Raw genomic sequence first — 20,832 nt, forward strand, 5'->3', positions numbered from 1 at the left:
TGAAAATTACCCCTTTTTTTTCCACTCCTCATCCCAGCCAAGGTCAGAGGCGAGGATGGCTGCTCAGCAGCCTGGGAAGGCGGGTGGTGGGGGATGAGTTCTGTGTGCTGGGTCCTCGCTTAACTGTTCCAGTTCAGAGGGAATCTGGTGCTGAAGGATGGAGGTGTCATCTCCCTCTTCTCCTCGTGTAGCGTAGCAAGTCTGTCATTTGCTTAATGTATAAAAGATGATGTTTGAGGCAAAACTTCTTCTGGAGGAATCGTTCCAGATGCTAAAAAGCCCGTAAAGCACTAGTTGGTGGAATGAGTAGGAAGTTCTGCAAATGAAACTGCTCTGGCATGTGGCATAGCATCAGTTTCTGAACAGCCTCCTTATCTCCTGATTTTAAGCAGTGGCAACTAAAACAAACACAGCCTCCAGCTCAGGAGGCCCAGGAACCGTGGGCTGCTGGGAGGGCGAACCCAAGGAGGGGCTGATCTGCACATGCCCCGGGGGCATGTTTTTCCCTTTGCATCGGTTTCTGGGCACCGTCTCGGCCGGGTGCGTTGCTGAGCACTGGTCCAGGAGCAGCAGTGAGGCCTTTGCATGGTTTCTGAACCAGCTCGGGCCCCTGGCTCTGCAGGATTTGTTAGCTGCTCCGTTTTTGAGCGTCCCCCACACGTTGAGCGAGAGGTGGTGGGACTCCAGTCCCTGAGCTGAAACCCAGGAGGGTGTGAAGGAGCCCGCCGTGGGTATGCACCAGACTCCTCACCCCTCTTCCTCGACAGCAGAAAACCCAAACAGGCTGAGAATGGAATTTCCAAAGCAGTTTCATTATTTAAGAAGCTGAATTTAATTTTTTTAAAAAGTGGTTAAGCTTCTTGTTCTTATGATCAGCAAGTGAAATTGGAAAACGTCTGTAAAAATTCAGATATCAGAAGTAATAGAAAATGAAAACTTTTTGAAGTTGCCATTACTTTTGGAGCTAATCATAAAATTTTAAAAATTCATTAAGTCTTGTAAAATTAAGGCTGCAACTACTCCACCCATTATTATCTTGTAACTACTGCAGTGCTGTTGGAGCAGCTATACACTGGCACTTGGGGCTTTGTCTTTTCCAGTGAATTTTGAACGTGGAAGTTGCCCCGTGTGGGGCAGACTCAGCCGTGCCTGCAGCATCTCCCCTGGCAGATGGTCCCTGGCTCCTCGGTCCTGCTCGTGGTGGCCCTCAGCACCTGCCCCCACCCCTTCCACCGCCAAGGGGGGACGGAGGGGCCCTCGGCCCGCTCTGCCCCAGCGCACCCCGTGCTCGGGGAGCTTCATGCGGAGAAGGAGCGTGGACCCCCCTCGCCGCCCGCGCTGGGCGCCCTGCCCAGAACATCCCGTTCCCAGTCCCGTGACTGAACCACGCGATTGTGTTTCCTCTTGAAGTTTTGCAAAAGTACTTCAGCAAGGCAGGTCCCGGTGGGTTGTGAGGAGCTCCTGGGAAAGCCAGGGGCTGGATGAGCTTGCTGCCCCTCTCAGCCCAGACCCCTGGGGAGCACCAACCTCCCCCCGGCCACCCTCATGTTGGGGCGAGCACAGCACCTCCCCTTGCGAGTCACCGCCGTCAGCCTCTTGCTGGCGCTGAGCTGCACCTGCCACCAACTGCAACCTTAGAGGCAACTTTAAAATTAATTTATTTATTGCTGAGAGTGGTACTGTTAAACGACCAGGCACTTCCTCCCCTCTTCTGAGTCCTGATGGAGGCTGGAGTATTTCTCTCTGACGCCCGTTAACGGCCGTGCCCACCCGTGCTGCCAAGCCCTGAGCCACCAACACAAACAGCGCCCGCGGGCTCCAGCAGCCACGGGACCCTTTCCTTTCACTCTGGTTCTGTTGTAGCTGTTTAGGGGGCAGAAATACGGTAACCTCAGAAGTCGAAAGTAGCCTGGGTCCCACCCCGAGGCTCCGACCCACGGCACGCTGCATCCCCCCGGGCCACGGCCATGGATCCCCCGGCCTCCACCTGTTCTTCTCGCTGGGAAGCGCTTCCCCCCCACCTGCAAAAAAGGAACTTATGGTTCTGCAGCCACGCTGCTGGATACGAGCTCGACCTGCTAAAGCCAGACGCCAACTCTGTGGGGTTTATTACAGGGTTTCTTAGAGCTTCTTCACAGCGACAGGTGGGGTGGGGAGAACAGCCAGGGCTTTTCAGTTCCTAGTTTGGATGGAGGGGAGAGGATTGCTCAGCCGGTGACACGCGGACGCGGCGCTGGCAGCCTGCTGTCGCGCGCCGCTCACTCGGTTTCTGCGTCGCTGTCGGGCCCGAGGACGTCGAGGGGCTGCACCCGCAGCGAGTCGTAGTTGGGTGGGGGGGTGCCAGGCTCAGGGGGCAGCGCCTCATCCCTGGGGAGGGCACCCGCGTCCTCGTGCTGGAAGCCCAGGTTGGTGTGAGCCTCCACCAGCTCCGACACCGTCGGGGGCGCGTCCGGGTACCGCGCCTGCGCCCGCTTCTGCTTCAGGCCTTTGCACCAGCTGATGACGTTAATGACAGTAATCCAGAGTGAGTCGATGATGATTTCCCCGAACTCGATGAGGCACAGCACCGAGCCCCCCATCCAGAACCCGAACTGGCCTCCCAGGCTCGACAGCAGCCAAACGATCTGCGGGGAGGAGAGCAGAGTGAGCCGGGGCGGTGGACCCCGGCCCCCCGTCAGCCCCCGCCGACCTGCGTGCGGTTGCCGAGCCAGGTGATGCCCCCGGGCCCTGCTGGCCCAGCCCCTTGCGCTGCGGGTGCTGCCATGCCGGGACTCTGCTCCCCGACGCTGCTTCTCAGCGACCTGCCCCGCGTGGGCGATGGCGACGAAAGGTGGAGGGGAAGAACGAGCTGGGGGCTGCAAACTGGGCGGTGGAGGCGGCTTCCCCAAAGCAGCAGCACTGAGGGACTGGGCAGACTGTCCCGGTGAGGGGCACCTCCAGGCAGGGCTGCTCAGCCCCGAGGAGCTGAGCCCTGCCTCTGCGCCCGGGGGCTTGTTTCTGTGTCCGCTCGCCTGGCACTTGCAGTGAGGACGGGGGTGAAGCACTCACCGTCGTGGCAGCAGACTCGGAGATGGTGCGGTAGTTGTACTCCTGGAAGTAGATGTTCAGCTTGATGATCCCGTTTCTGTAAGGGACAAACGGCAGCTCAGTGCAGAGCCGGGCTGTGGGCATCCCCCACGCAAGGGCTGCGCACAGCCCAGCCCGAGCTGCTCACGGGCATCCCCGGGAACTTCTGTCTGGCACGTGGAAGGAGTTAGAAAGTGCCACTGACTGCGAAGGCAAGAGAGTCGGTTCTGAAGTTCCTCCTGAAGAAGCGCTTGGGCACCTGGAAGCTTCTTTGGGGCTGTTTGCTTTGTTTTTCCCAACTACCCTGGTTGGTGAGGAGGGGCCATCACCCCTCCCGGGAGCCCGGCACCTCGTGTTCCTGCGTGCAGGGACAGTGGCTGCATCACCTCCGACTGCGTTACAGGGGTTTAACCATTCCGTGCTTCTCTATTTTTTTTCTTCCTTGGAGGGAAAAACCTCCTCTTTCCCTCCTAATTCAGGGTTTAGTCTACCAGTGGGTAAGTCAGCAATTACTCTAATTTTGGTGCTTCCCCCCCGCTGCTGCCGCTGCTGTTGGCAGATTCAGAGATTCAGGTACAAAGGGACGAATGTTACGATCCAGGAGCTGTGAACTGCCAGGGCAGCTGATCAGAGGTGCTGCCCTTCATGCTGATTTTAACTCAACTGCACCTTTGAGTTGATCTGACCCCATTTGTCACTGTGGAGAGTAGAGGATATGCATGAAGAGAGTTTCAGATTTGCTTTATGTATCTTCCAGGCAAACACCCACCCAATCTTGTCCTCCCTTTGCACTAGCACACACATGTGCTGGCTCATTGCCAAGGTTCATGTTAATCTAATGTTGACAGGCTCCATAGAAAAGATAAAGTGGTTGTTCCTTTCACTTACCTGTCCAGAGTCACATTTGTTGACATATCCCTTTCATAAGACAGAATATGGAAAATCCAGTCCTAGGAAAACAAAATGTATTCAGAACCAAGCAGAAGCATCTTCTCTGGGCCCCCGCTGGAGCAGGAACCCCAAGGAGTAACATAGTCCTGAGTTCTAATCCAGCTCTATCAGATTGAAAACATGGGAAAATATTGAGTAACATGTTCATCCAGCATCATCCACCCCGCTCCCAGTGTGTGGCTATTTGGGGGCTACAGCATCTCCCCACGCTGCCTCAGCCTGGTCTGACCCTGCATTCATGGGTGATGGCAAGTGCCCGGGGAGGCTGCAGCTGCATTTTGCTGTAGTGGTGCGAGCCCATGAGTCGCTGCTTTGATGTGCTTCGAGCAAGGCCAAGGCCGTTCCCAGGAGCCTGGGGCAGGGGCCAGTTTACCCACGCAGAGCTCCTGCTTTTGTTCAAGTGCGCTTGTGCTGTGGCTGCACTCAAGCTGTGATGGCAGAGTCATGCTGGCTGCAGCTCTACCAGTTCACGACTAAAGATTACTATTATAAAAATTAAGTTTTTCTGTAGGGCATAGATGCAAAGTCCTTGGCAGCCACGTGCTGGGATAAATCAGATGCACGTTGGAAATCTTTGAACTCGATCTAACCAACACAGTCACGAGACATCCCGTCCTCGGCAGGGTACGGCCCGGGAATGCTGCCTGTGCGGAGCGGGATGCGTGTGCTCCTCTGCGGGAACACGACGTGACGAAGGGTCATCTGGAGAGAAGAGTTGTGCGAGCAACGGCCTGCGGTGTACGTGGGTACTGAGAGGGCTGCACGGTCCATTCGACGCTGGCTGGTCTTTAGCCTGTAATGCCTGATCCCAGCGGAACGTTCCTCTTCTCCACAGAGAGCCCGCGAGACCTTATCGCGTCCTGCCCCAGCCTACCTGCTTGTTTGCACGCCGAAAATGTGTCATTTAGAAAGAGGCGCTGGCTACCTGGACATCAGCTCTGAAAATACTGAGTGGTTCACACGGCTAAGAACAGGTCATTATTGATGTGCGTTTCAAAACAAGGAGTCCGTGTTACCTCCGAAGCTTCAGACGGCCAGTCTGCCATGGAGATGGTCATCTTGTACTGCGTGTCACTGCAGAGAGGACAAGAGCATTAGGACAGAAGTTGCCCATCTCTGAAGTCACTGGAACTTCAGTTCTCACGCAGAAAAGCAGCTCCGCATGATTTGCTGCCATTTTAGAAAGGTCAGAATTGATGGGAGGCGAAATGCAGAACCCCCTCCACCCCTACAGCCGCCAGGGATGGCTTCAGTACTCACTTGCACGTTTCCTTACAAGAGTCAATACAAATCTGTCTGTGTCTTATGCTTGATCTCAGTGAGGAATAGCAATATGCTGTTGGTGGAAACAAAAAATCAAAGCAGCTGTTTAGATAAGGACCCCGCTTACTGGATTATATCAATTTCATTTAATAAAATAAATATTTAGGTAGGAACCTGCTGCACATGTTTGCTGTCTCCCCCTCTAACCTTCCTCTCCTTGAAAAACCCAGGCAAAGGGGTCAGACAATTTAATAATAAATTAAAAATAACTTTTAATTCTCTGCAGACAGTTTCTGTAGAGCCAGCTTGCCCGACGACAGTGGCTTTGGCACAGCCCTGGCCAGCTGCAGGGGCAGGAGGGCGGCTGCCTGCCAGAGCTGTGCCACTGGCCCCCACCTGCCCGCCCGCATCCTCACAGCGGCCCGTTGTCCCTGCCCAGCCTTGTTTGGGGACCCCAACTCTGCAGGCGCGGAGGCCTGGGGTGTGTGTCACCCCTTTTTTCTCCCTTTAGTACCCAGAGGCTCCCATCGGCTGGAGCCAGCTCCCCGGGAGAGCCCTGCCCGGGGGCAGCATGGAAGCTGAAGCCCCTCAGCCCGCGGCCAGGACCAAGATTTTGCCCCCTCTCCCTGGCACTGACCCCAGCGGCCATGGGGAGATCTTACGCCGGCAAAAGCCACTGATGTGCTGCCTTCACAACAGCAATAAAGCCCGTGTGGGCTCCGGCCCTTCCTGCGTGCCAGCACCCTGGGAAGGCTGCGCCATCAGTTCTGTCCGTGCTCTTACCCCAACCCGGGTTATCTTCGTTATTGCAATAATTTACCCCTTCAGGTAAAGGAAACATATAGTGACCACATCCACAGATCTCGATCATGTGATTTTGGAAACAAGAGCGCAGGCAAGCCTGGAAAAGGGAAGAGGGAGCTGGTTAGACCCGGGCTGAACCCCCCTGCCCGCCTCGGCGCCGCTGGAGCCTGCGCTGGCTATGAGAGTTACTCGGCCCCGAGGTATTTTCCTCTTTGGCGTTGAGCAGATGATTCCGTGGCTGCGGACAGAGAAGGCTGAAGCCGCAGAGGGAGCTGCCAGAGCCCACCCCTGCGCGAGTGCCTCTCCAGCACGGGCCCGGCACAAGTCACGCTGCCTCTGCCACGGCCAGACGAGGCTGGCGGAGAAGCTGCCACATGTAGAGTTACGCTGCCGGTACCGTGGTCTTGGTGATGCATTTTTACTGCTGCTCCTGGAGCTTTTAAGGCACGTTCTAGTTGTGAGCGGCCCATGGGTAAGTCACCTCGCAGGAGCAAAGGGAACTCAGTGCCTGCTCCCAGTTGCAGAAGAAACTGCTCATTCCTTAACTATTTTAGGGCTTCATGGAAATCGTAGGGAGTTAAGGAATAAAAATGTTCTGTTACACCCATGGGCACTGCTGCTGTCTCCAGGCTTTGTACGGCATACTGACAGAGGACTGGTCTCCACTTTAAAGCCAGGACTCTAAAAATACTTCGACATAAAGAGCAGGTTTTAGAAATCTGAATTATCTGTGCATCTGCTTCTCTCCTTGAAAGGATTGCAGCTGCAGCTTCGGCTGCAGCGCTGCCGTTAGCTCAGCGAGGCATGAAGTTAATCACCTGAGACTGGAGTGGGATTCTGGATGAAACAGTGCACAAAGCAATAACAAAGTCTATGAAAAGATAATTAAATTTAACAGCTCCAGCTAGGTAGAACAACCAGAGAATTTCTGTGCGATACGAAATGCTTGCAGAGTTCACTACAACCAAAGCCTGATTTTGCTGAGAGGCCTCTGAAGTGACGTGGATTACGTGGACATGGAACCCCAGTCAGCGTTTAGCAACTTCTAAGCAATAATGCAATCGTCTCAAGTATTTGCTTAAATGTTATACAGGCATCTTAAAAAGTAGGGTAGAGCGGTCCAATTGTTCTAATTATATAAAGGCAGAAATATAAAACCCCTGCTAGACCGAAGCCCTGCTCGTCTGGGGTGCATTCTTCAGGCTTTTGTAAATATCCCCAAGATGGTTTTGATGTTTTCCTTATTGCCAGATCTCACCCTCCAGAAATGCTTCTCCCTTATGCTATACCCTGTTACAAATTAACCAGTGCTTAATGTTTACACTATATTTTTCTACAGATTCAGGGTTTACAGACACTCAATTTTCTCATCCCAATTTTAAAGTGAAGAAAAGGCAAAGGTCTGTCTTCATTTCCTATGCAAAACAAGCAGGCATTTTCAGGGTGAAAAATTACTTAATTCCCTTAAGGGGAAAAGGATTACAAAGAGTAGGAGCGCTCAGGGGAGGAATATTCCTGTACATTCCCCTCCTGCCAGGGATAAGTATCGCTCATGCACAGAGAACAGGAGCTGCAGCTCTCCGGACAGGCAGCTGCCACCCTCCCGGCATGCCCCGAGCTGCCGGAGCCGGCCCTGCTCACGAAAATCATCACATTAAGGTCTCGGCGAGAGCCTCCCCCGCCGCGGTGACCGCTGATGCCGCAGGACGCTGCGGTGGCGGACGGAGGAGCTCTGCCGTCCCGTTGCACGGGTGATCGCTCAGCACCCCCGAGTCAGGAGCAGCTGCCCCGTGGGACACGGAGGATGGCTGGAGGCAACTCCTTGCTGGTTGATCTATCTATAATTAAAAGATTTCAGCCAAGCATGGAAAGCGTAGGGGAAAAAAGATACTCTCGCAGCTGAAAAAAGAAATTAATTGCCGTAATGACATGGCAGGAGCAGTTGCTCTTTTAAAGGAAACCTGAAAGGAGCAAAACTGCTCTGCAGCCCCCCGGGGCTGGGGTGGGCAGCGGCGGAGCGGTTCGGCTTTTTGAGAAAATTACAGAAATGACCATTTTCATCCTCTCAAAATGAAATAAAATTCATACCTGGCTAAGGGAACAAAAACTGCTGATGCCCTTTCCTGGCTGTACAAGATGTTTTGGTGTGAGAGTGAAAACTGAAGATTATGCTGAATTGTGCTGCCTGCCAGAGCAATGTTCCTTATCTTTTGGTGCAAGTTTTCTCGGTCTTGCTCCTGCAACATGCAGTTATTTCCACTGGATCCACTGGGTTCGTTCCCAAACCTGGGGCTTTGGACTCAAGTGCAGATTTATTACCAGAAAAGAAGGTTCCCATGGTTAGGTTATGCTTTCTACTTTATCATTGCTGATCCTCCAGTAATCCTGCATGCTAGTCAACGATTTTAACTGCTTTGACAATTTTTCCTGAACAGTCTTGTTTGATTTAAAAACATGTTTTACCTGTATGGAATAGGAAGTATTATATTGGCTATAGAGGTTTTTTACGGGGACATCAGACCCGTTCATGGTGCAGTCACTGTAGGGATAACCCATCCGTTCCAGCTCGTCCTGGAAGAAAACCGAAACAGCAAACTTCAGTTCCTCGCCAGGTCCCTGGTGCCCGTTTTCTAGAGACTCTGTAATTCCTGTATTCCCTGATGGCTTTGAAAAAAAATCAAAGAATGGTAGGCGGCAGAGCTGAAGGAGATGCAGCCCGTTCCCCAGGGCGGATTGAGGCAGATGAGGGTGTTCAAGAGCAGCATGTTTTAGCAAGGCAACTTCTGACATGCTAAAGGAAGAAGGAACAATGACCCGAGCTCAATATTTTGCCTTCAATAAAGCCCTTTGCCAGGATAATTACATAAAAGTCTCCATAAACTGTTCCAGCCCACGGCTAGCGTACACCTTGACTCTTTTGGTTTGAGCCAGTTCAGCCAAGACTTAAAACAAACTTGGTTGCGGTCCCATCAGATAACATTATTCTCAGACAATCTGCTCGAGAGGAATGCCACACATACCACTAACACGCCGATGGAGGTTTCTGTCCCGGCCATTGCATAGATGCCCTGATCCTTAAGGAAGGGGAAGCTCTTCTGTTGATGCAGCATCAGCCTGGCCCCGGCAGCGGATGACAGGTAGGGGATATAGTCCTGCTGGCTGATGTCCAGGATTAACTTCAGCCCTGCGACACCGAACGAAACACTCAGAACAGGAATTGTATCGAAATGCGAGTCTTTGGAAGAAAAAGGAGTCTAATCTCTTTTCACTGTGCACAAAAGTCTCCATCCTTGGGGGAAGAGCCGGGGTCTGGCTGTCCCATTGGCCTTGCACGGGCATAAATACACATGATGGCAAATGCACAGGATGGAAATATCTGAGTGAATATTCAGGCATTGCCTCAGATATTTTGGTTATCCAGATGTTACACTTCTGCGAAGTAACACCTGTAGTCACATTACTTGTTTCTATGTGACACATTTCCCTCTTGGGGCTTATCCCCTCCTGGAAAACCGTCACTCCCTGCTGCAGTGCTCCAGGGACGCAGAAATGGTAAATCTGTTACACCCGACAGAAACAGCTGCTGAGACACAGAGTAACTCCCAGCACTCCCGCTCCTTTAGCTCCTTCCTCCCTAGCAGAGCTCTCTCTTACCAAACTCGGCTCCGGGGTTGGAAGAATTCAAAGCCTCTTCATCCATGCCCCAGTTAAAGATGTAGCAGTTACCGTGGTCTGGGTGATAGATTTGGGTGAAATTCCTGGAAGAATCATGCACATAAAACCATGACTCTTGGGAAGGACTAAAGGGTTATAAAATAATGCATCTGGTGGGACCAGTGCTTGGCAGCTATGCCTGGGATGCACTTCAGATTGCTTCCTTTGCTGAATGCCTGTATAGAAATTTCAGCTGATATAATTTCAATCAATCTGCTGTTGAGAAAAAAAAGCAAAGCAAGGTACTGGAGTGTACTGAGACAGAGCCGCTGGGGATAACCCTTTGTCGGAATGGGAAGGAATCATCTGTCACACAGATGAGAGAAATAATTGCTTGATCTGAGCTATGGTAACAGGTTTTGGCTGGTGTTATCTCTCGTTCTTTGATAATAATTCTCTGTTGCCCTCTTTGCAGAAGGGGCAGGACTCAGTGCAGCCTGGGCTGCTGCTGTGCGCTCACATTTCTCAGAACTGGATTTATAAATTTGGTGTTCACAAGGAACAACGATGGCTAAAATACATTTCTCGGAGCCTTCTGTAAAAAGAGGGGGGGCTGTAACTGGGGGCTGCACTGCTGTGCGGGTACGCTGGTTACACTAAACACCCTGGGAAGGTCCCAGCGATGCTGTTTGTCTCCATGTCATGAGCAAAACGGCCCGTCCAAAGCCAAAACTCATGCCAGCACTAGGCCAGAATAACCCATTGCAGCCAGGATCACGCCCAGAAACCCTCTGGGAAATGTTGTTACAGTTAAGAACCAGCAGAAGTCTCTTTGCTAACTGATCTATACCTTGAAAAGAGAAAAGAGAACGACTGTCATGCCTTCAGCGTCCTGCACCATCCCTGATGTGACAAAAAAGTCAGGGAGCTCGGGATGCACCTACTTGTAGTTGCAGGGTTCGGCCCCGTAGAGACACGCCAGGATCATGTCCTCTGCCTGGTAGCCCATGCGGATCCTCTCCTGCAGCGGCACTCTGGAGAGGATGCTGGTGGACTGCAGGATGTACCACTCGGTCACCGCCTGCGCCGCGCTGGTGAAGTTGCGGTACGTGCAGTTGCCGGAGCCCTGATGGCTGCACTGGGGGGGCACAGAGGCAGGGCTGAGCCCCTGCGGTGGCAGGAGGGGTGAGGGGCATGCAGCCCCTCTGCCCGTGTGCCCGGCCGGGGGCCAGCGCTGCGCCTGGGCCATGAGGGGTACGGGAGCCATACCCACGTGTTCGGGCGGGTCCTTCCCCAGAGATGCTGCCCAGCTGGGCAGATTCTCCATCGCTCCCAGCATTACCTCCACAAGCTTACAGAAAACATCACTTTTTGGCCAATTCTTTAAGGCTGGAGTTGCCCCAGCTTCCAAGGTCTGGTCGGGCAGGGTCCCGGTGGGAGCAGAGGGGGGGTGGTCACAAGGCCACCGTGTCCCCTGCGCCGGGGACTGCAGCAGGAGAGGGGCAGGAGCAGCAGCCACAGCCTCTCACCAGAATTTTAGGTGCTGAACCCGGGAAAAAGGTGAAGGGGGCCGGGAGCCTGCACAGAGCCCCTCTGCCCTGGCTCTGCACAGGGCTCAGCCCACAGCAGCGCTGCGCTGGGCGGCCCCAGGGACACACAGCACCATCCCCTGCGCCGCGGGCAGCTCCACCGACCAAGGCTGGGCACAGCGTGGTTACTGCCCGGTGCTGCCCGGCGTTTCCAGCATCCCCCTCGCCAGAGGCTGAGGGACCCGCTGGCAGCGCCCGCTCTGTGCCTCTGACCAGTGCTGGCAGCCCCTCTTCCCCTGAGGAACCTGCTGATCTGACTGATGTTACGCAGCTACTTAAATTCCATCACAGACTAACTTACACGGCTCCTTGCTGGGTTTCCTTTCATTTAGGGAAGTATATTTAGGGTACGATCCTGCTGCAGGACCCCGTGTGGAAATCCAGCAGCTTCAGCTGGGCGTCTGGCTGCGTAACCCCCCGGGTGATCAGACTCCCCTCGGAAATTTTAAAAAAATCTTAAAATACCTCTGTGCTGCCTTCCTCAAAACCACAAGCAGACAGCTCTGTAGCACTGAAATAACACACCGGAACGTGCCAACTGTCCCTGGGCTCCACGTGCCCTGTGCGCTGCTGGCACAGGCAGCTCCTGGCCCCGGCGCAGCTGGCTGAGCCCCGAGGCAGCGTGGCCACGGGCAGCTGGTGGGGAAGAGCCACTGACCTCCACGCCGCACCCCTGCCGAGGCGCCCAGTGCTGCCCAGCCCTTGCCCTCCCCGGCTGCCTCCCCTGGGACCCCCCTCACCAGCTTCACCGCCAGCTTGTACTTCTTTTCCTCCGATGTCGTGTTGGCTGGGGCAGGTGGAGCAGCGGTTTCGTTGCCCTCAGAGGTTTGGTTGCCCCCAGCAGCGGTTTGGTTGCCCTCAGAGGTTTGGTTGCCCCCAGCAGTGGTTTGGTTGCCCTCAGAGGTTTGGTTGCCCTCAGAGGTTTGGTTGCCTGCAGTGGTTTGGTTGCCCTCAGCGGTTTGGTTGCCCCCAGCAGCGGTTTTGTTGCCCGCAGTGGTTTCGTTGCCCCCAGCAGCTGGGTTGCTCTCAAAGATGTCCAGGATGATGGGGTTGTCTTTGTCGTGCTCATCGATGAGGACCAGGGGGATCTGGTGCCAGAGCTCCAGGTCGAGCGGCGGGGAGCTGGTGTTGCTGCCGTTCCCTGGCGTGGGCTGCAGGATCCTCTCCAGCGCCGCTTCGATGAGCCTGTCCAGTTCCTTCAGCAGATGCTTCACCTCTGAGTATCTGCAGGACGAGAGGCAGTTACCAGGCGGTGTAGAGGTGGTGGGGATGTGCAGCAGCTCGTCTGCCGCTCCGCGGGCTTGGACCTTCCTGGGGAGCTCAGATGGCTGCCTAGAGATTTCCTGGAGAACGCCGGCAGCCCCCGTGCTCGGGCATGGGCAGCCCAGCAGCCTGCAACTGGGCGGAAAACCAGCGGGAGGACAGAGAGTGCTGCGGTGGTGAACAGTGTTCTGACAGCCCAGAACCGCATCGCTTTATTTCAGTGATTCACTAAACATTTCTAGCAAGCAGAGAGGAAAAAACCCAAATTCCTGTGTGTCGGTCAAGAGCATCTTGCCTCGGGCTATGCTATTGCATGGATATAAATTTGAAACAACTCTAACAAAAACCAGTTACTCCTCTGAAATGACGATTGAGTTTTACCGCCGCAGCTCACAGCTGATACTGTTTAACCAGCTCTTAATGGGCAGTGTGTGAGCGATAAGAGGCGCATTCACAGCGAGGAAGGAGAAAGAAAGGAATTGTGGGGAAAGATCGAGAGACTGATTTTGGCTGTAACAAGTGTGTTGAACTTCGAGTTCTCCCTGAGCCAGGGAAAGTTCACAGGGAGGCAACAACCATCATCAGATTAACTGATACAATACGGAAAACCAGGAAAATTTGCAGCACACGGACCCTCCTCTGGACCTGAGCCATTCGCCTTCCTATTGTTCTCCTTTATTTGGTTTTTGGTGCCACTTGGTGAGTCCATCGATGCTCCTAACGTGGTATCTGAGACAGGACCAGCTCCGCGGTACCTGACACTAGCAGTATAACTGAGGGTGTTAAACCACGACCGGGTAAATTAGCCAAAGAAAAACTTACTTGAAAGGGTTGGCATTGCAGACTGTGACCGCTGGGAACTTCATGGTCTTGAAGCCAATAGAGAGAGACGAAGTGACGTTGTAGGAGAGGTAGGTGTTGATGAGGATACCCCACTGCCAGAAGACCAGAGATGCAAAGAGCAGCGTTAGGAAGAACCAGATTAATTTCTTCTTCGGCCCCTCTTTGATGATGCGCTTCGGGCCGTGGGTGTTGGTGTTGTCGCAGTACCAGACCAGCAGCTCCTTGTAGGTGTAGCCGGGGCCCTTCTGCAGGCGGTGCAGCGCCCGAATGAAGTATTTCTTCAGGTTCATGCTGCTGCCTGCAAGGGGGAGAAAAGACACCAAAACAGCTGAGACGCAGGGTTTGTGTTAGGCCAAGTACACTGGTATTGTCAGCAAAGCAGAAGTGGAGGAGTTGAGTGATGGCACGACCGTGGTTTTATAACCCAGGAGAAGGTCAGAGCAGATGTTCTGCAGGGCCACACCGTGGCAGTGAAACGGTCCCTCACCTCCTGAGAGCGCACGAGGCGCGGGGTTGTGCTTTGCAGTGCCAAAAGCAGCGAATGTTTTTGTCACATCCCTTCTGGGGTCCCTCCTGGCCCCACAAGAGTTCAGTGACGTGGACCTGCTGGCCAGGGCTGTGCCAGTGACTGCCCCAGTACCAGCCCCAGGCCCTGCAGATGTTGCAATAACTAACCAGGTAACTCTTTAGGAAGTCGGTGTTTTGTGTGCAAACGTCTCTAACGTCGTGTGAAACCTCTGCCAGCACTAGATGGACCACGCAGTACACACGTGAGCTGGTTTTGGGTCGAATTCAGGCCAATGGCATTTAGTATTCAAGCCAATACAGGGCTCAAGACAATTTTTCTGAAAAGTAAGAAGTATTTCAGTGCATCGGGCTATTGGAGGGGGATGGAGAAGAGGACCTGGACCCAGCAGCACCTTTCCCAGGACCAGTGCTGCTGCCCGCCAGAGGAAGGACAACGGATTGTTTTTTTCCACCAAATTCCTTTGTCTTTCAGATACTATCGGTATGCTCCCGCTGCTCATGTGAGGGATGCTGCATATTTTACATTCATGTTGTGAGTAAACAGAACATTTTGTGCTGCTATTTTAAGGTGAGAATTGGTGTTACTAAATCTTAATATCCTGAGGCAGGATTTCAAAACAAACCTGAGTCAGGTGCTTAGAACATTTTTCATATTTAAACTGTGGGAGAACATAGTTAAAGATTAATGTGTGTATACCTCAGCATCCTAGAAGAAAGAGTGCTGAAATAATAGAGCAATATCTCAATAATGAGCAGTACTCAGCAAAGCAGAAGCTAGATTAACACGAAGTTGTGTGTAGACAGACTAACAGAGGTACAAGAGGAAGCTGAAGGGTGCGCACAGGCCTCTTGGAGAGCGGGAGCAACTGTGTCCTTCTTACTTTTCAGGAAAAAAAAAAAAGGTAATACTGAGTCATTGATTTATTGGCAGATCTGCAAAATCTCCTGAGTAGTATATACAGAGTTTGATAGATTTTATGACATCTCCCTCCATGATGCAAAGAGAGGTGATGATTTCCTATTACATGAGGCGTTAGACGTAGCCTAACATGTGTTAGAACACGTGTCCTGGGACTTGGACCTCCCGGCCCTCCTGGACCCCCCGGCCCCCCGACCCCCCAGCGCATCATTGGCTCATCCCTCGTGCACTCGGGCCGCAGAGGCTCCCACCCCCGGCTGCCCGCAGAGGCTTTATTCACAGCAGGAGCTTGCGTTGCATCAGAGGCTTGCTGGCTTTGGGCAGGACTATGAGGAAAACAGGAGCAGCGACCTCAGCCTCTGCTTAATTACCCGTGGCTGAAGGGAAGACGTGAAACACGTGCGGCCGTTCTGCCCGAGCCTTCTGCTGCCGGGTGTGAACACAAACCCATCGCAGGGCTCAGCCTCAGGATCGCTCCCTGCTTTATAAAACACTATCGTCGAAATACATTTAAATCCACAGAGGCTAGCAAGGCAAACTAGTAAATATTTTCCGCCTTTTAAGAAATCCAATAAAAGATTTAGATTAGATTAAAATTTCAAACACACCTACACCGCACTGGGCAAAATCCAGCCTGGCTGGACCTGACTGGCCGCATGCGCTGCAGCCTCTGGTCGCTCTGCTGCTTCCAGACCGCGGGGCCCAGACATGGGCATGGGCTCCGGGGGGATCCCGCTTAGTCGTACAGACCTTTGTGGGCTGCTCATCAACCTGACATCGCTGGAGGAAGTTACTATTTCTTTTCATATTGTTTCCTGAGGCTGAATTTTAGCTTCTTTATTTTCCCAATGGCAATGCTGAGAAGCTTACTCACGGGTTGAGGAGCACACACGGGGTAAAAGCTCCACTTTCATAGCTGAGTAACATCAAAGGTACTGAACAGCTAATTTTGATGTTGCTTTATCTTTGCTCAGTTTTGCAGAAGTCATCGATACACTCGTTCTCCACCTTGAATTTATTTCCATTTAGCCACCTAATGTGAGAGTGCTCTTTGCAAAGGCACGGTGTGCTCACTCGCGGTGGCGAGGGGAAGATGCTGCGCGGGGAGGGGGAGACCAGCTCCAAAGGGGTTTTAAGCAAAGACTGAAGTGCCTTCCACCTCGCTCACCAACCGTAAAAACACTGTGCTGAAGGGCAGCATTTTCACATTTTCAAGCTAGCTTCAGGCCATACTGTAGAAAATAAGTTTAAACTAGTTTTTAGATATGTTTTAAACTGATTCAGAATGTTGCTTCCCCAATGTCAAAGCTATGGGACCTGTTCTTTGCCGAGTGCTGCCCCGTCCCGCGGCCTCAAGTGGCCTCTGCCAGCGGGAGCACAGGAACAGGGACAGGGACAGGGACAGGGACAGGAAAAGGGAAGGGGACAGGGACAGGGTTGGCTGGAAGAGCATCCTCAGGCAGGACGCTTGCAGCATCCCCACTTCGCCACAAAAACACACGGATCCCAAAATTAAAAAACCAAGTTAACAAAGGTGTGCTGGTAGCACAGCCGAGCAGGCAGGCACAGGTTCTGCAGGGGACATCGTAACATGGCAGCAGGGTGAAGGACTTGGGTTTACTCTTCCTTTAGGCATAAGCTGTGCTTTTACACAGGTCAGTCGATAAAAGAAATGGCATTAAGCAAAAGCTGCACTTGACCATACTTGGATGACTTTTTTTCAATCTTTTTTCTCACTTTAATAGTTTTCTTCTTACCTTTATTTCCAGAATGTTTCCAAATAGACTTCTTGTTTCTTTCTCACTGCTGAAAGCCACCCTGCGAGGTGCCTTGCCCGACGGGAAGCCAAAGGCCCTGTTATGGGGGTCTCCTTGCCCCGAGCACAGAGGCTTAGTGCTCGGATGCTGTAGCAGTTCGGAGGGGGGTTGGTACCGGTTTGGGTGCCAGCCTGGGGCCTGTCCTGCTCTCCCACATCAGCAGGCTGTTCCTGGAGCAGAGAAGTGACAAATGAGGGACAACTAGTACACAGATAACCATCACCCCGTCCCAAAACCCCTCTGGAGAAAGGGAGCAGAGGCTGCGGTGGGACAGGAGCTGAGGAGGACACCAGGGCTGGGGACTTGGAAGGTGCTTCCCCTCGGTGGACGCACAGCCCGGCTCCTGCTGGCGAGCGGCACGCGGGGCAGCCTCACAGTTACAAAATTCCATCCCTGCTGCCGCCCTCAACTCCCCCGTTATTCGCACAGCGTGGGCAGCTCGAGGGCCCGGACATTTGACAACTCCCAGCTGCTGCTCACTGGTTTCATTTCTTGTTTGGCTGCTCCACTTCCAAGGCCCCGGCCAGGGAAGGGGCACACGCACCCGTTAGGCTCCCCCGCTCCTCCTGCTCCTTTGCATTTTTTATTGTCACGTCTCTAACGTGCCGATAAGAGCTGACTTTGTCTCCTTTGCAGGTGGTTCTGGGGAACCACCGCTGCTTCCCTCGCCACCTCCCCACTGCCGTGCTCTGGGCTGCCCCTCGCCCGCACGCTGGTGTCACCTAAAACAACTCTCAGGAGCTGACCCAGGGACACGAGACCCCCGTGGTGCACAGGGTTCCACGTGCCCCTCTCCTGGCAGCGCCTGTGTCACCGTGATGACCGATGCCATCCTAAAAGCAACCTGCTCCTGGTTGTAACGTGGTTTGCTTTGTGCTGCGGAGGAGGTGTCCTCACCTTCCCCCAGCAGCCGCCAGGCCAGCCCTGCATCATCCCAGCATCACCCCAGTGAAACTCCTCCACCTTAGGGGTGAGATCAGACTCCCACGTTACGAAATGACTGTGTTGACTGTGTTGAATCTCCTCTGGGGTTTTCCTAGGGCAATTGCCACTTAAAGGAAATAAAGACATAAGCAAAACTCAGCACACTCGTGGAAGCTCAAGGGTGGTACCTCGGCTGCAAAACCACTCCAACACTACCGGGCCTGATACTGCAATTACTCGGTACTTTCTCTACTGGGACACGCACAGTCATTCCTCTTTGATCACCAGCTGCTCATCTGCCATCTCCTCCAGAGCCCGAGAAAAAGACCTTGTTTTGCTAGAGAAGACATTTATCTATGTAGTGGTATTTTTGCAAATTAGAGGAAACTTTTTTATTACATCACCAGTTTACAGGTCGGCAGTTGAAAAAGAAAAGTGGAGCAGTGTCAGTGGGCAGTGAAAGCCCCTCCTGAGCCAGGGGGCGGGGGGGGCCCAGCGGGTGCTTCGTGTGTGAAGAGCAGCGGCCGCCGCTCAGACGCCCTCAGCTGCCCCGACCCGCGCAGGTGCCTCCGGGTCTCCGACCGTGACGGGCACGTGTGAGCACTCGAGGGGTATTTACAGTCTGGGCGTTCAGGCAGCGTTTGCCTGACTCTGGTAGATGCTCCATCCCTCCTCGCCCGGCCTGCCTAACCCTGCGCTTCCCACCATGTCCCTGTCCCTGGGACGGTGACAAACCTGACTCCTCACGTGCCAGGAAGGTCACGTTGCTGAGAGTCAACTGCGCTGCTTGTGCAACGAACAACGTGAATCCTGGGATGTAAGAGGAGCAAAACGCCCCCGGAGCTCCCTCCTGGATGGCAGATCTACCCTGAATGAGGCGAGGGAGCATCCTCTGCCCTCACCCGGGGGGCAGCAGCCTGGGGGGGGGCACCTTGCCCACAACAATGGAGAGCAAAATACTCAGAAAGCTGCGGTTCTCCTCCATACCTTTTATCAGGGAGATTAAAGAAAACTCTGTGTAAACAGAGCTGAAACAGGAACGGCTCCTCCGGCTGCCCAGCGCCCCCGGGACACCCGCCCGGCCCCGAGCCCGCCCGGCCGCTGCGGAAACACCCCGAGCCCGGGCGCCTTCCCGGCGGGGTCGGCGCGGAAAGACACCGCGACCCAGCTGAAGTTTTCCATCGCCCCCCCAAAGGGGAGCAAAGGGCTCCCCTTATTTTTCTCCCTCTATAAACAAGATTATGCCTTAATCCCGCACCCTCCGCCGCAAGAGCGGGGGAACAGCCGGATCGCTGATGTTTTAGCTGACCCACCCAGGTCCAGCCCCCCCGCGCCGGTCCCGCCGGTCCCCGCGGGCATCCCCCCGGCCTCGGGCCCTCCCCGCCGGTCCCGCCGGTCCCTCCGGTCCCCGCGGGCATCCCCCCGGTCCCGGCCCCCCCCCTCCGCCGCCGCCGGCCCCCCCGTACCTGCCTCCCGCGCTCCGGCGGCGCTGCCCGCTGCGAGCGGGACCGGGACCGGGACCGGGAGGGGCCCCGCCGCCGCCCCCGCCCCTCCCCGCCCCTTGTCCTGTCCCCGCGGGGCATCCGAGCCCGCCCTCCCCTCTGCGGGAGGCGCTCCCGGGTCAGTCGGGGCCGGTCCAGGCTTCGGGGAAAATCTCGCTTTAATTTTCCCCCAGCAATTGCGATCGACACTCCCGACCCCCCCCTCGGGGGGCTGCGGCCGGTTCTGCTGCTCCCACCCGGGTCCCACCGAGCCCCCCCGGGCCTGGGGGCAGCGGCACAGAGCTCCCGGTGACACAGGGGCCGGGGCAGTTGTGCGTCCTCCCCCGCCCAGGGCTGAGCTCCGCTCCTTGGGATTCTCCCCAAAAGGTGACAAATCCCGGTTGGAACGGGAGGGGCGCAGCCAGGCCGCGGGAGTCGCTCGGGAGGGGCGGGGGGGTCACAGCAGGACTGGGTGTCGTGGCCGCTGCCCTGACCCCTGCCTGCAGCAGGTCACGGTCTGGGTCTGCTTCGAGACGTCACCGCGCTGCTGCGGCCTCCCCCGTGCCCGCCACCCCCCGGGACGGCCTGTGGCGCACGCTGAAAGGTTCTAGAACCCTTTTTTTTTAAAGATCTTATAATCTTTTTCTAAAAGATCTTATAATCCTTTTTTTAAAAGAAGTATAAGACCTTACAATATTATTTTTTTCCTAAAAAAAGCCCCCCTGCACAGCTGTGTTTACTCTCCGGGCTGCCCCTGGATGTGCTTTCCCGGGAGCGTCTCGTGCACCCCGCGACTGCGGAGGGTGTTGATGCTTAAACAGAAGGAGCAGGACTCTGCCCGGGGGGCGGCGCAGGCCGAGCCTGGCAGGTGACGGTCTCTTGCTGGGAGAAATGAGCTCTGCTTCCATAAAATGACAACAAAATCAAAAACCGAAGCAGCTCTTCTCTGCTTCTGAGGGTGGGACACGAGCGGCTCGGACAGGGCCGGGTGCACCCCCACAGCCCCCTTGTCTGCGATTTCCACGGTGTTTAGTGTGTGCTGTTGGATTTTAGGACTTAATCTCAATCTTATGTGTCTCACACACTGATTCCTGTTGATCACATAGTGAAGCCCTCGGGGGGGGTTGGAGAGACACCCCCCCCCCCCATTTATTTTCTGTATTTTCCTACACTGCCAGCACACTGCGTGCCGTCAGGTGGGACCCCTGAACCCAGCACTATGGCACAAACAGGGTATAGAGGTAAAACCTTGAGCATCCTGAGCCGTTGTGGGAGACGTTAACTCCTCACAGCAGAACAGTAAACATGCATAAACCTCTTCAGAACTATGAATCACCGCAGAGCAAAAGCATTGTAAAAGGTAATGATCGCCTCTTGCTAGGAAAAGTAATCACAGGTTCTTGTTCAATCAGGACCCGGTCAGACTTTCCCAAATGTCCCCGTGTTTTGTTGTTTGGGAACAAAAGGGATTTTCAGTTTTAAATTGCACAAGTGTACCTCCTGCCATTCAGAAGTGGAATGCGGGATTGTGTTTAAACCGTATTTCCAAGCGAAGCTAGAACGAACAGGTTTGATGGTGAGTACCAGGACTTACCCAGTTTCTAACCTCTGTCCTGTCAAAATAATTGCCCTTCTATCACTACTTATCTCCCCGGAGAACAATGTCTGTCACCACCACTGGCAGCTCTAACGCTGAAAATAGAGCAGGCTGCATGTGTTCAGCGGTTTGA

General features: G+C 54.2%; 1 protein-coding gene across 2 annotated transcripts; it reads right to left on the reverse strand.

The window, feature by feature from the left end:
• Window positions 1-1,641: 1,641 nt before the first annotated feature.
• On the reverse strand, window positions 1,642-19,157 carry SCNN1B (sodium channel epithelial 1 subunit beta). 2 transcript variants are annotated; one of them, XM_074886132.1, is made up of 15 exons: window positions 19,088-19,157; window positions 16,638-16,867; window positions 13,641-13,731; window positions 13,413-13,525; window positions 12,068-12,551; window positions 10,683-10,876; window positions 9,739-9,842; window positions 9,105-9,268; window positions 8,548-8,655; window positions 6,064-6,181; window positions 5,278-5,353; window positions 5,034-5,091; window positions 3,955-4,016; window positions 3,049-3,124; window positions 1,642-2,624 (listed from the first exon to the last, which is right to left on the reverse strand). In XM_074886132.1, the coding sequence occupies exons 4-15, from the start codon at window positions 13,454-13,456 to the stop codon at window positions 2,259-2,261; spliced, it is 1,854 nt and encodes a 617-aa protein (XP_074742233.1). In that variant the 5' UTR covers window positions 13,457-13,525; window positions 13,641-13,731; window positions 16,638-16,867; window positions 19,088-19,157; the 3' UTR covers window positions 1,642-2,258. The 2 variants fall into 2 exon arrangements, with proteins under 2 accessions (XP_074742233.1, XP_074742232.1); XM_074886131.1 differs by having other exon boundaries at window positions 13,413-13,731.
• Window positions 19,158-20,832: the final 1,675 nt, after the last annotated feature.

The sequence above is a fragment of the Strix uralensis genome, chromosome 16 (genome assembly GCF_047716275.1).
Source record: "Strix uralensis isolate ZFMK-TIS-50842 chromosome 16, bStrUra1, whole genome shotgun sequence".
Classification (NCBI taxonomy): Eukaryota; Metazoa; Chordata; class Aves; order Strigiformes; family Strigidae; genus Strix; species Strix uralensis.